The sequence below is a fragment of the Stenella coeruleoalba genome (genome assembly GCF_951394435.1).
Source record: "Stenella coeruleoalba genome assembly, chromosome: 18".
In the NCBI taxonomy this organism is placed as follows: domain Eukaryota; kingdom Metazoa; phylum Chordata; class Mammalia; order Artiodactyla; family Delphinidae; genus Stenella; species Stenella coeruleoalba.
The window spans coordinates 51,886,419-51,901,804 of record NC_137164.1 but is presented as its reverse complement, the minus strand read 5'-3'; the positions used below and the strand labels follow the sequence as shown (position 1 = coordinate 51,901,804).

The window sequence follows — 15,386 nt, the reverse complement described above, 5'->3', positions numbered from 1 at the left end:
TTATGTTAGTTCACATTACTTTAATTTGAAAGCATTCTTTCTAAACCAGCCATTTAATGTAACAAGTACTTAGACTTGACTGTTTACTCAGTTTTACCATATGCAGGTCTGAAAGCTTTGTAGGGAAGTGCTTTAGTTTTCAATAGAAAAGTTCAGGGTTTTTGTTTGTTTTTTCCTTCTTCATTGAGATATTTATATTTTGTAATAGTGATACGTCAGACATTTTATGGTATTTTTTGATTTTTTTGATGTAATTTAAAAATAAATACACATGCAAAATTATTCTTATATTTGTTAAAGGTTTCTAGTTTATAGTTATTATATGAGCCATTTGTGAATTAACAAGAATTAAGATCTACAGCCAGAATCTTGAAGTGCTTTGAGATTGTTGCCTTAAGTAGCAGTTATCCTTTTACTGTAGACATGGAGACATAGTTCTTCTAGTCAGATATTGGCCAGTAGTGAAATAGCTCTACTGGATTATGAGAAATTGTTCCTGTTTTCTTTTTATAAAGGAATTTACAATCACTAGGCTGATTTTAGAAGTAAATAACAGTATAAAGTACATTATAAATTGCAATAATAAATAGTAAATAAAGAAGTAAACCACAAAGCAAAAATACACAACTGTCTTTCACTTGTGTTTAGCTAATTTAATTTAAATATTAGGTACTATAACATTTCATTTTTTTCTTCACAAATTATTAATATTCTATATTCCAATGTTCTTAATTGTTTTAGGCTGCAGTTCATGGAGCTCGTTTCAAAGGGCAGGATCTAAAACTGGCTTGGAATAAACCAATAACTAATATTTCAGCTGTTGAAACAGAAGAAGTTGAACCTGATGAAGAGGAAGTATGTTTTTTTTCCACTTGTTTTTACCCTTAAGTGTTTACGTTTTTATATAAAATGTGATTTTATGGCTGTGATTTTAACATAAAACTTTTATTCCTGAGCCATCTTCCAGGCAGGGGATATCAGATAAATGCAGACAACTTTAAATTTTATGTATTAATGAGAACTGTGGATTGCTAATCCAAAAAGAATATATGAAAATCATATATATACTCAGTTTTCATTTACTCTTAGAAAACATTAATTATTCATTAGATTTTTATCCACAGGAAATCTTGTGATATTTTAAGTTTTAGAGTATATACTCTATTCAGTTGCTTTATTAACATTTCAGGTTTCATTTTAATTCATACCATTTTAGTTCATTAGAATGAATGCCTGCTATATGGTAGATACTGTGATAGGCACAAAAATGAATAAGACACGGTCCCTGTTATCAAGGAGCTTATAATATGGAAGAGGGGGTGGTGACAGACACATAAGAAACTAATTATAATAAAAGGCAGACTGATATGGTAAATAAAGATTTGAACAATATGCTGTGAGAACCCAGAGGAAGGAGTGATTGTTTCTTTCCAGAAGAATCTTGAAGGAGGTGGTGGCAGTGGAGCTGAACCCTGAGTGATAAAAAAAACTTTTCATAACCAAGAGCTGGGACTGGGAGTATAGTTGAGAGAGGCATTTTAAATGGCAGAAGTATAGGTGTGGAAGAGTATATTTTTTCTTGGGTAACAGCAGGTAGTCTGATGGCTGAGAGGTGAGAGCATGAAGAACAGTGAAGTGGAGAGCCCTTTGAAACCAAAAACCTAAAGATAAGCAACTCTGTTTTGTTTAATCATGAAATAAGCTGTAGGAAAAAGTTGAGGAAGTTAAGGAATGAAAGGTAAGGTGGGGAAACTAAATGGTTCCATGTTTTACATTGGTTAGATTTTCATAATGGCACTTCATTTTGTTTGAAGAGCATTCAAGGCTGTTATACATATCCATAGTCAAATGCAAGAATAAAATGTGTATTTTGAAACTCATATACATGATTTGTCATTTTATATTTTAGATTATACCTTTGTCCTTCCATGAGTTTGAATTGAATGGGGAGAAAAGCAGGAGAGCTCCTGGTATTAGGTATTTTGAAAAGTTTGAAAAGTAGACTGAGAAGCTTTTATGAAGGGAATGGGGAAAAGAAAAGAATGCTATAAAAGAAAATGTTTGTTACATATAGCAGAAAAGAAATATAAATATTGATAAACTTTATTCAAGTTGTTGGTTGATTTAGTGTCAGAGAAGACTTATTGATGTTTTCTTTAAAACAAAAAAAAGGTGTGGAGCAATGTTTTGTAGGTATAGAAGATGGCATAATTTGATAAAGAGAGGCAGGAGAAACGGCATGTACAAAGGCTTACTTTGATATTTTTTTAGTGTCTATTTGATGCAAGCAATAGAATAGATAGTATTGAGAAACCATTGAGTAAAGATTGCTTTTCTTTGTTTCTTGAATGTTCTAGCTATAGAAATACCTTTTGTATTCAACTCTGTTGAGAGTAATCAGTGTTTAAAAGTGTCACCTTTTTTCTTTTCTTTTTTTTTTTTTGGGTAAATTCCTAAATGCATTTTAACCTAAAGTTTCAGGAAGAGTCTTTGGTGGATGACTCATTACTTCAAGATGATGATGAAGAAGAAGAGGACAATGAATCTCGCTCTTGGAGAAGATGATTTGACTGATCATTGATCTGCATATGATAGAACTCTACCTGTGTTTCATTAGTATTATCTAATGTACTTTTACATATTTGTAAAAACAATTTTTGGTAAAATGTGATGAAGATGGATTTCACAAATAGACAAAAGAGAAGAAAACTACCTTCTGAATCCTGTATTTTGAAAGATTGATGTTTGAGTTTTATTTCAGTAAACAATTGGTAAAGACATCACACTAGAAACATATGCAATGTTTTTATTACATACTTCTACTGAACATTACAGAATTCTTTGGGTTCTTTGTAATTTAATGAATAGGTCTGAAGACTTAATGACCAATACTTGTTATAACTTAGAGGATTTTGTTTTACTCCAAATAAGGAATGCATTTGCATTTAAGATCTTAATGAATGTTTTCAAAAATGAGTAGGTAACATAGTACTCTAACTAAAGTCTCCAAGTTATGTATTCATAATATTACATAGTAGTATGCTTAGGCTTTACTATGTATTAGCCTTTTGTTGGACTTGTGTATGTATTTTACAATATGGGTTTTAATGATAACGGTGTATGACTGCTTTGCATTTGAGTCCTTATGCATTCAGATGTTAAAAATAAAGTGGAATGGTCTCTTGAAAAGAAAAGAAAAGAAAAAAGCAATGACAAAAAAAAAAAGACAATGTTCCTTGATTTAAAAAAAGAAAAAAAAAAAAAGAAAAAAAAGTTAAAATAAATAGACCATTCCAGATGGTGATCTACCCTTCCCCCCAATTATCACAAAAGGAGCTATAATCACTAACTTATTCTTAATAATAATAATAATGGTTACCAGTACCTTTACAATAATGTTCAATCCATTGTTTAAAATTTATACCACTTCAGTTTGGTTTGATCCTATAAACTTTCAACAGATGTCTTAAATTAAAAGCAGGCTGATTAGTTTGGAACCAGACTTCAAGTAGAGCTAACATTTGGTGAATAAGAAAACATCACATTACATTTTGGATGTATGAAAGAAAACTTGACCATTTGAAGATGTATGAATAAAGAAATGTACTATAGATACTACTTTAGGAAAACACTGTTTGGTAAGTGTTCCAGTCTGATATTTTAAGTGTGCATTTCCTATACTTGTATAAAAAATCTTTGACATTTGCAACAATATTGTGATTTTTAAGTGGCTTTCTCTGACAAGTGAACATGATCATTGAAAGTTGATACAGCAGTTTCCAGGAAATAAATGCATTCTTTGTAGAATGGAGGGTGGAAGATTACATATTTATCTTTTACAGTTTATCCTTTTGGTTGCAAGTGTTTCTACCCCTCCTGAGAATATAGTGATTATATTAAAAGTCACATAAAAAAAAATTACTTTCTTCCCATACTGGGGTCCTCACAATCACAGACTGTAATTTCACCACCATGGTCTTTTGCCAGTGGATAGCTAGTGGGTGCTATTCCTCTTTTCCTTTTCTTCCCACACTTAGGGTTAAAGTTGTATATATATTCTTGATGGTATTATATTTCATAGGAATGTTTTGGCTTGCAGTTGATGCACATGTTTATATTTAAAATTTCACTATCAGATTTCTTTTGTCAAAATAGTGACTTTACTTGAAACTTCTTTACTCTACTTAGAGCTGTGATATATTTTGATGTAGTCTCTTGTATGTTGACTATGTGCTATTCTGATTCATTAGGTAAGTTTGTTTTCTTTTCTTTTTAGTAGTCGTGAAAGATGCCAAATTGGCAGAGGCTCACGTTTCTTCTCTTTACACCAAACAGGTATTATAAAGAAAGAAAATCTTGCAAAGGCCAGTTAAATCTCCATGCTGATTTTTGGCTTTATAATATGATTAGTAAATTTTAGCATGATGTTTTGCAATTATTGTAAAATTCCCTTATAATGTAACTGAAATCACATACTATTTACTTAAACCCATAAATAGCTAATCACTTTCCCTAATCTTAAATTCTGTAGTAACCTAAAATTAAAAGGTTTTACACCATGTTGCTTTGAATGAATCAGAAGACAAGTATGTTTTGATAGGGTCCTGCAGTATGGGGATTAAATATTAGCAACAATCATTAGGTCCATAATTATATTTTTATTATCATTAATATGATTTTAATTATAAATATTACGTAGTATGAAATTGCTATTGGATTTTTTCAAATTAATGCATATGTTTATAAATACTAGTACTCTACATGTACTTTCATGTGTTCTCATTTAAAACTTAAAATATCCCTTTGAAGTAGTTGTTAATTCCCATTTTACAGATAAGGAAACTTAGGCTAATAGAGATGAAATGACTTGCCCAAAGTGACAGCTAGTAAGTAGAAGGACTAAATTTGAATTGCAGGCATTCTGATTTCAGTGCCAACTTTTTTTTAAACCTCTACATTGCTACCTCCTTCCTAATTATTGATTGGGCATGAGATTGTGTTCACAATAAATGTGGTAGTTGTTACACAAAATTAGTAGACTTCTTGGTCATTAGCCAGTTCATACCTTAACCATCCCTTTTAACACAGCACTTTGTTCATATCTCTGTTACAGTACTTATGTTGTAATATAATTTATCTGGTTTATATGTCTGTCTTCCCCACTAGATTACAAGCTCCTCTAGGAAGGGGACCATGTCTTATTCATCTTTTTATCTCTAGTTATTATCATAAAGCCTGGCTCATAGTGGGCATTCAGTTGTTTGTTGGATGAATTAATGGATGAATGCATATTTAAATCTCCAACAATGGAGTGACAATTACCTCCCTTGTTAATTCTTATCAATTTTCTAAAAATCTCTCTTGAAGGTCTTCTCAGTCATTGGGACCGTCTTAGTAAACAATTGATACTGTTAAGTATTGCACCAGTGGGGGTTACAAATACTGATGGAGGAATATACAAGTAGTCTTAGTGGAATTTCCATAACAATTAGTAGGCTATTAAAATTTTGGAGTTTTAAATGTTGTCCATTCAGGAGTAAAATCGCCTTTTGGTTTCTATCAGTGTGTAAGAATAGAAATGTCAAGAGCCACTAATCTAGTCCATCCCGGTTAATTTTTTATATCCAAAGATGAGCTAGTGTAGAGTACTGGACAAGGGTTAAGAGATTTAGCTTTTGGTCCCTAGCTCTGTGATTTGACTCTCTGGCCTTAGACAAGTCTCTTAACTTATCCAGGGTTGTTTCCTTGTCTGTAAAATGAAAGGGGTTGGACTAGATGATCTCTGAGGTCCGTTCCACGTCTTTAGTTTCCCTGGTAGTATATTAGTGTTTGATCTAAAACAATTTAACATATCTATATCAATTCTCCCTACCTGTTGTTGCTGTTGCTGTTTCTATCATCTTATCAGTGGAAACAACTTAGATTTGGTTATGATAATTCATACAGTGTGTCTTGGTACAGTTTTGTATATAGTGTTCCCAAATGTTTGCCTTTGCTACCCAAATTCCTTTTAACCTGGGAAGTGTAGATTAACTTCTGTATTCACACTTTTTCTTCTTGCTTGTAACTTTCCTTTCACTTCCAAACTTAAAGTTTAAAACTCTTTCTTATTACAGTATGCTACCTAAAACTTGATACACGCTTTTAAATTTTGCAGTTCTAACAAGTTCTTTGCTGTAGTATAGATCTGGGCTGAGGTGGGAGTGAAAAAGGGATTGAGACGTAGGTAGCTACTTTTTCCAGGAAAAAATTGAAGGAAATTATGTATCATTGGTTTAAAAGATTGATTAGGATTACCTCAAGGGATGGTTGAGTTGTCATTTTACATACTTCACTCAATATTTTATGTCTCTACGTAAGCAGTGTTGCTTTAACTGTTATTGGATAATTGTAACATTTAAAAATTAATTTTAGTATTTAACCAGTACTCAAGCATTTAATGAAATCATGTTGCATGAATGGGAGAGTATTCCATAGCTCTTGTTTTATTTTGTAATATAATCAAATGTATCAAACAGTAGTTTACTATAAAGATAAGACTTCACTGTTTTAGCTGATTGCCTGTAGAAAGTATGGCTGAGCTTAATTGAAGGAAATTTCTTGTTACTAGAACTGTTTTATGGGGACTGTATTTTCAGTCTTACTTGGAACACTAATCACTGGCTCTAAGGGTTACAAAAAGAAGGCAAACAGTTGCTTGTTTGGTATGTTGAAATATCAATGGCTATTGTAGAATATTATACAAACTTTATCAGTCTATATTTTCTTTCTTTTTTCCCCTTACCTATAGTGTGAACTAATTATAGAAAATCAGTTTTAGTCCTTCCAGAATTTATGTAAATATTTGTAAGATTTTCTTTTTTCTTCCCTTACAAGAAGTCTTTTAGCCTTTTAAAACAAAAATGTCCTGCATAAAATTCTGGCTTATTAGGTTAGTTCACCTTTTGGTCTTTTGCAGGGCTTTTCTCATTCTTCCAAAACCATATAATTAAAGCAGAAATGTAATCTAGGAATAAATTGTCAGCATACAGTATCTGTAAGGCAGAAAGAAAATTTCCTTTTCCCAGATCTCAGGAACTACCTTGTTCTTGTTAACTTCTTGAACTGGCTAGTTGCTCCGAGGTATGTATACAGCATACAGGCTTTTAGAGAAGAGTAGATTTTTTCTCTCTGATCATTGTATACCTATCAGATGACAGCAGATTATCTTCCAAAATAGCTATCTAAAAGACCTAAGAAAGGAAGAAACCTTGGTGAACATGACTGACATACTCAGTAATTTCTAATGAAAACTTGTTCAAAGAAAAATTTCATACTTGTTCAGTAGAAAAATTCCTAATTTGGTTAATAACTTTCTTACAGTTTATCAGTATTATGTACTCATTACTTAGTATAATTAAAAGCATTTTTATTTTACTTTTTTGTATCAATTTATTATATTTGCTTCTTCCTCATCCCTCCCTCCCTGTCACTTTACTTCATCCATCCTCTCATCTTCCCAATCATCCAAGTTAGTCTTCCTTTGTATACGAAGCAGTGTCTCATTTTGATATGTTCCTTTTTATTTACTTTTGTTGTTAATCATTATGCTTAGTATAGTATTTTATGTCATATAGTGTGATTGAAGAATGAAATGGTTATCACATGGAGTTTAAGGAAATGAAGTCCTTGGGAAACTTAAGACAATTGTTCTTGCTTTTATTTTATATCAATATTTTGGAATTTGTTCGTGATTTCTTAAAATTACTACTTTGCCAACCCACACTGATAAAAATTTACTATGTGGTCAGTTATGACATTTCCTAATCAAAAATCTTAGATCGTAACCATGTTGCAGAGCTGTGATCTTTGCAGCTTAATGTTTCAGTGAAGCATGATGCAGAGAAGTTTTGTTAAATCATTTTAACCCAAGGCTGATCTTTGTGAAATTTGTCTGGAACTTTCATTTTGATTCCTTTCTCAGATTTTATTTAATGTTAAAAAAAATTAGAGTTCAGTGTATGGTATGATTCAGTTTTTAGATTTATTTACTGTTTTCACAGTTTTTTTTAATAGTCTTCTCTTTTTCCAGCAGAGAGAGATCATCATTGCCTGAATTTAGCTTTGTGACTACAACAGCAAGACCTGTTCCTGTCTGGAGACGACTGTTATAATAATATGATACTATCGTTTTATGTTTGCCCTTTATCATTTTGAATAGATGTTTACATGTACCATAATTAGCATTTTATCTTTACAGTTCTTTGAGGGTACATCTGAGTCCAGAAGTAAATCTGATTGTGTGCTTTGTCTGACCTTATTCTTAAATGTTTTCTCCCCTTTATAGCCATTTATTTTTAAACAGTCTAAGAAGGAAAAAAAAGAAAATCCTCTTGGTTTTCCTAACCTGAGATAAGTTTTCAGTCTCAGCCAAATTGAAATTGTGTCTAGGAAGTCTGTAAAGCCATGATACTATGTTCATTAGCATGAACAACTTAGAATGATGAAAATGATTAAAAAGTTAAACCTTGGTTTGGCTTTAATTTTCCTGGGTTTTTAGGATACATTTCTGGAGTTAGGATAGTCACTTAAAACAATTTTGAACAATTAGTAAAATACTTTTTTCACATGGTGATAACTTGCCTGTTTCTTCTAAATATACTTATTGAAGTCACTGCCAAGGCCACTTACCCAAATAATTTTTAAAAAACTCTTAACTCTTCAAAGTAAACAAGGAAAATAACTTTCTTTCTTTTAAAGTAGTATAAAATGATCTGTGGATTGTAGATATTGAGAAATATCTATTAAATGTCTAATTTACACAGTTTTTCCTTATTTTCCTCAGTTGCAACCAAGATATCAAAGACAATTTTAAAAGCAAGGGGAAATAGTGTTGTGTGTCTAGCATTGTTAAAACTATAGTTTCCCTGCCTTAAAAGGTGTATGTCCGTATCATTTATTTATAAGCAATATGGCTTGGAATTATTTATAAAGAGTGTGATTAAATTTTATTCTAAATATTCACCCAAAATACCCTCTTTATAATGGGCACCATAAAGTTTTCAGAAAACTAATTTCTTAGTATTCCTTCATAGATTCTCATTAGCATTTGAGAAGTCGGAAGTTACACTTGATAGCAACTCCTTTAGAAAAGTCCAAATTATACTTGATTCTTTTCTCCCTTGTTTTTTGTGTTTTTTTTTTAGTTTCATTCAGCCATGCTCATATTTTCACCTTTTTGTGCAAAGTTAACTATTCTGCAAGCACTTTTTCTTGAGTATGCATTGCATTTGTCTTCATGAAAAAAAGAATGAACCCGTCAGACATAATGTAAGTTATCTATTTTGATCCATGTTAGTTGGAGACAGCATGGTTAATGTAGGCTTGGTTTAAAGGAAGGTCTTGTTAACATAATTATGACCTTATAGCCTACAGGGCATTTTAAAAATTGGACTTCTCTTTTAGTTCACATTTATGAACAAACATATAGTTGCTGGGAGTTCACAAATATTTTCCCAGATTAGTTCAGTAGTTTTTTCTTTTTAAGGAAAGATTCTCTGCCTGTGTAATAGAATAGTTCTAACCTGCTGGGCTAAAAACCCAAAAAACATTCTCTGAAGGGACCATACTTGCTGTTAACAGTTTTGGTTGGTTAATAGATGTGGATCATATCCCACCTCTCTCAATTTTATTTTGTCATCTTCCTCCCCCCCCGCTTGCTTTTAAATTAAAAACAAACTAAATTGAACATGCCATTGGGAATCAGAAGTCGAGATGATTTAATTCTCATTGAGATCATTGTACTTTCTGAAAATTGCTGTGAGATCTGGTAGGTCAGGTACATATTTGAGTTCCCATATGTTTATTAATTAAAAATAGGGATTTTCATTATTTCATTTTCCTGAAGAGGATTCTTACGGAGCTATGTGTAGATAACTGTACAGAATCACTTTTGTGTAATTGAGTGAAGCAGTTTACCTCTGCATGATTGCATTATGGAAGCCTTTTATATATCTTTATATTTTTCAATATACTTAGATTTTACACTATCAGCTGCCCTAGTCATGCTATATTTGTTTTTTTTTAATAGAGTTTATAAATATTTGTGCTCAAAATACAGATCAATTGAATATTTTTGGTCTTGTTTACAAGATAAATAATACTTTAAAGTGATGCAGCCCCTCAAGTGTCTTAGGAAAAAGTCATTGGTGCTACAAAACCTTTCAATATCATTTTCAACCTGTTATCTAGACTTTGCTAGGCTTAAATCTATGATTGCTTATAACTTAATCTAATCTAGCAGCATAATTATAAAAGTGGTCTGCGGTGAGTCGGGTAAAGAGCCCAGCCAATTAGAAACATCCCATAATTTAAAGATAAGATGGAGAATGACATTATACTAATTTGTGTCCAGCTTCCCCAAAAGAAAATAGTTTCTTCAGTTTTTCATTAACTCTTTTGATAAAAGGAGTGGTGTGTTAATATGACTAGAATAAAGAAAATGATACATTCAGCATGGCTCAGTTTTCCCACATTTCAAATGGAAAACTTTTCTAGTCCTAAAATATGGTGTAATCCTGTTCTGCTTTAAATTCCCATCTGTCTTTTACTCAACAGGAGGCAGGGTAATTCTTAAATATTTATAGAACATTTGATAAGTTCTAAAGAGATGTATTATTTACATTGTACAAGTTTTGTGTTGATGTGCAGATTGTTTTCTACATCTGCAAGACTTCATTCCAGCACCTTAGTGAATGTTCTTAAGATACAATTTTTAAGTATCAGCAAAGCATTCATAGATGTTTACTTTTGATTCTCAGAATCCTGAACCTGTTTTGGGTATGATGTTACTTCACAACATGTCTGGCACAAGATTTCCTTTAATAGTGGTTTAGTCTAACTCAATTTCTGTGGATTGTTGAACCGAAAAACACCAAAGGAGTTCTTTCTTGTCTGGAGACTGGATTGTTCCAGTTTTTAATACCTGTGCCCATAAGTATCCCATTTCACGAATGTGTGTTGGCATGGGGGAAAAATTCCCTGCTCTTTGAGTGGAGCGAAAGTAATTGGTTAAGCTGTAGCAGCTTTTTTTGTTTATTTTTTAAAGTGATAATAAAACTTGAACTGAAAATGGTAAAACTTGAACTAGAAAACTACTCTTGTATGCTTAGAATGTTTATAGTATTACGTGTTTATGTGAGGTTGTCAACATTTTTATTATTTATAGTTGAATTATGTTTTGTTTGTTAAATATCCATAATGTTTATTATTTTTATATTTTGAAAAATTTTAAAATAAAATAGTCTTACTAAAAGCAGTTGTTAACTTTTTAAAATTGTCTTGCATTTTGCATCAATTATAGTAACATAGAATAGAAAGGAAAACTTGCAGCCCTTGGGCACTGCACAAGTAGAAACATAAAGTGCTTATACTGTCAACTTCCAAGGCCAATGAAAGTTTTTGGAACTTCCCTCCATAATTTTCAGTTTTCATCTGAACATTTCTTCTCCTGATCTAATTTGATATACTTTTCCAGCATTCAGCATGTTCATTTCATATTTATTTTTATTGAATGATAAATATTGCAATATTTGTTTTTTGTGTTTGTTTTTCATTGCAGATATCCCTTCCATCATCTATAACTTGGGTTAAATAAGTTTGGTAATAACCTGTCTTCCACTGCTTCTACAAGAAAATACATTATCATCTCAGTATATAAGTTTTGATAAAAATCTAGTTAAAGAGATCTGGTTATGAAATAGTAGAAGTCTCTGGCTTAAAATAGAGGACTTTGGTTAATAAATAATGATACTTGGTAAAATTATTAAAAAGAATTATATAGAGAGATATATACCTATATATAGTACAAATTACACACAAAAATGTAAACCTTTAAAGTCTTTCACATTTTGAACCGTGTTTTAATCTTAAAATGACATTTGTCCCTAAGATCTCATTTAAATCAGAATTTTCAGGGACATTACCAACCCATTATTTAAAAAAAATAACATCTGTGATTTAAAACTTCATAGACAATCCTGTATTTTTTTATTAGAAGTCAGTGTTAGGAAGAAATACTTAGAAGTTATAGCCGTCTGCAAGTTTGGAGTTGGATAGCTTTCAAATTTGTACTAAGTTTAATGCAGTATTTGTTGTTGTTTAGGGTTTTTTGGGGGATAAATAACTGGATAATATGCCAACTTCATATTTTTTTTCTTATCAAGTTGATATTCAGAGTTAACAGAAATTAAAGAATGATGATAAAAAGGAAGATCTCTGGCATTTAACAATTGTCATGTCTGAATGAGGTAAGAATTTACATAGAAACCAAACAGGTAACTCTTTGACAAAAATATTGAATACTGAGCTGATTATTAGTCATGACAGCCCTCACATACATCATATTTATAATATTAAATGGATGAAAACTGCATATACTAATGTAATATAATCCTAACCAACCATTTTTTGGTCAACCTAAAAGGAGTAGGTCGTTAAAATTTTGTTTTGTCAAGGTTTCCAGTGAAAAAAGAGAGAATCCCCAGATTGGGAGTGCTCACAAAAGAATAGAGCCATATAAGGTGCCAAGGATGGGAAGAGGAGGATGGATTATAGATTTAGTCCTGCATTTGTGAAAATTCTGACTGAAGCAGCCTGGAAGCAAGTAGTACTTTTTTATTTTTATTTTTCTCCTCGACTGATAAGCTTTATGGAGCATCAAAAGACATGAAAATTTCATAGAAAAACATGTATCCAGGGCACATCTATTCAAGGTCCTGCTTGTGTTTCTCATGGGGATCCACTTAAGGAAGGGATGATGATAGCAACCTGAGCGAGTTACATTGCCCCCCACCCCAATAACTCCCTCTTATCTGCCACAAGAGCACCTCAGCACAACTTATCACATAAAGCCGTAAGCCACGCCACTCAGACCTAATGTCCAGACTCAATGTCCCAAGATTTTTACTGCTATGTATGTAACCTACCTGTGACTGCCCTTACCCACTTGGACCTGGGAACATTCCAAATGTGAACAATTAGGGCCTTCCTGTGTGCAGTCCCAACTATGGCATACTGCAAACTATAAACTTAGAAAAATCAATTGCATTTCTATATACTAGCTCTGAACACCTGGAGGCTGAAATTAAAAATACAGTGCCAATTATAATAAGCGAAAAAGTGACATACTTGTGTGTAAATCTAAAAAACTGTGTACAGGACTTGTATGCTGAAAACTACAAAATGCTGATTAAAGAAAAAAGAAAAGGAGACCTAAGTAAATGGAGAGACTCATGGGTCGGAGAACCCAATGTAGTAAGTGTGTCACTTCTCCCCAGACCGATACACAGGTTTGACATAAGTAATTTTCTTTTTGGTAGATACAAGATCATACAAGAATTTATATGGAAAGGCCAAAAAGAACTAGAATAACTAAAATGATTTTTTTAAAAGAAGAATCAAGTGGGTGAAATTATCCAATTTCAAGACTTATAACTATAGTAATCAGGACTGTGTTCTTGATGGGAGGGATAGACATATAGAGATCACAGAAGTAGACCCACATGAGTGTGCCCAACTGATTTTTAGCAAGGTGCAAAAACAGTTGAATGGAGGAAATAATTGCCTTTTCAACAAACAATCCTGGAACGATTGGTCATCCCTCGGCAAAAACAAAATGAACCCTGACCTAAATCTCACACCTTACTCAACTCAAAATGGATCATGGACTTAAATATAAAGCTATAACTTTTAGGAAGAACAAAGCATCCGGAAAAATCTTTGGAACCTAGGGCTAGGCAAAAAAGTTCTTAAGACTAGATACCAAAAGCTTAATCCATAGAAGTATGATAGATTGAACTTCATCAAAATTTAAAACTTCTGCTCTGTGAAAGAATCTGTTAAAAGGACAAAGAGATAAGCTACAAAGTGGAAGAAAGTACTTGCAAACCACATTTCTAGTATGTGTCAGGATTGGTATCTAGATTGTATCATTAACTCAAAGCAAAAGAATGAAAAAGCCAGCAATCCAATTAGAATATAGGCAAAAGACATAGAGACATTTCCTCAAAGATGACATTCAGATGACAAATAAGCTTGTGAAAAGATATTCAACATTCTTTGCCATTAGGGAAATGAGAAAATTAAAACCACAATGTGACATCACTACATACCTATCAGAATGGCCAAAGTAAAACAGTGACAACACTAAATGCTGTCAAGGATGCAGAGAAACTGGATCACAAATACTCAGTACATTGCTGGTGAGAATTGGATAGCAACTCTGGAAAACAGTGTGGCAGTTTCTTAAATAGCCCAACATACAACTATCATATGAACTAGCAGTTATACTCCTGGGCATTTAACTTATTTTCACGCAAATACCTGTACACATTCTCATAGAAGCTTTATTCATAATAGTAAAAAACTGGAAATAATCCACAGCATTCAATGGGTGAATGGTTACTGATAACATCCGTTCCATGAAAATACTACTCAGCAGTAAAAAAAAAAAAAAACTATTGATACATGCCACTCCGGGATGAATCTCCAGAGATTACACTGAATGAAATAAGCCAGCCCCAAAAAGCTACTGTGTGAATTCCATTTATATAGTATTCTTGAAATGACAAAATTATAGAGATGAACAGACTAGTGGTTGCCAGGGATTATGGAGGTGGTGGCGGTAGGAGGAAAGCAGATGTGGCTGTGAAAGGGAAACGAGGGATCCTTATGGTGATGGAAACTGTTCTCATCTATCAATGTAAGCATACTGCTTGTGATAATTGTACTATAGTTTTGCAAGATACTACCATTGGATTAGCAGAAATTTGGTAAAGGGTAATGGGACCTCTGTGTTATTTCTTACAGCTGCATGTGAATTTTAATTATCTCGAAATCAAAAGTTTAATTTTAAAAACAGTAAAGGCAGAATAACATCTAACTAGTCCCATTTTAGGGTGCAATCTAGGGAAATACCTTGGATGTGTGCCCCCCATAAAGAATGAGGTTTTGGGAATTCCCTGGTGGTCCAATGGTTAGGACTCCGCACTTCCATTGCAGGGGGCACAGGTCCCCTGGTCGGGGAACTAAGATCCCGCATGCCGTGTGGCGCAGCCAAAAGAAAAGAAAAAGGTCTTGAGAACAAGTATTTGAGGTGTATAAAAGCAATGAATTGAGTTTGCACACTTGAGAACTTTTGGAATTACTGCAGACTTATTTCTCTCACTGGTTACACCACAGCCAGTGCCAGTAAATGAAGTAGTTCTATATATATGTTGCGTGTTAATTCTTCCCATCAGCATTGCTGCCTGAAAGGGACTTCAGACTGAGAAATGGCACAGCTCACCTACCTATGAAAAGGTGGGTGAGGAGTAAAACAATTGATTCTTATCTCACTCTTCCTGCCC

At 32.7% G+C, this 15,386-nt stretch overlaps 1 protein-coding gene across 11 annotated transcripts in view; it reads left to right on the top strand.

The window, feature by feature from the left end:
* Positions 1–11,517, top strand: part of RBM26 (RNA binding motif protein 26) — an 84,733-nt gene extending 73,216 nt beyond the window's left edge. For 6 of the 11 annotated variants that reach the window (XM_079903127.1, XM_079903126.1, XM_079903125.1 and 3 more), the window contains 4 exons: positions 742–855; positions 2,476–3,638; positions 4,277–4,335; positions 8,072–11,517. In XM_079903127.1, coding sequence (XP_079759253.1) covers positions 742–855; positions 2,476–2,565 — 204 coding nt within the window. In that variant the 3' untranslated portion in view covers positions 2,566–3,638; positions 4,277–4,335; positions 8,072–11,517. Of the gene's footprint in view, positions 1–741; positions 856–2,475 lie in introns of all 11 variants that reach the window. The other 5 variants (XM_079903124.1, XM_079903123.1, XM_079903129.1 and 2 more) reach the window with 5 other exon arrangements.
* Positions 11,518–15,386: the final 3,869 nt, after the last annotated feature.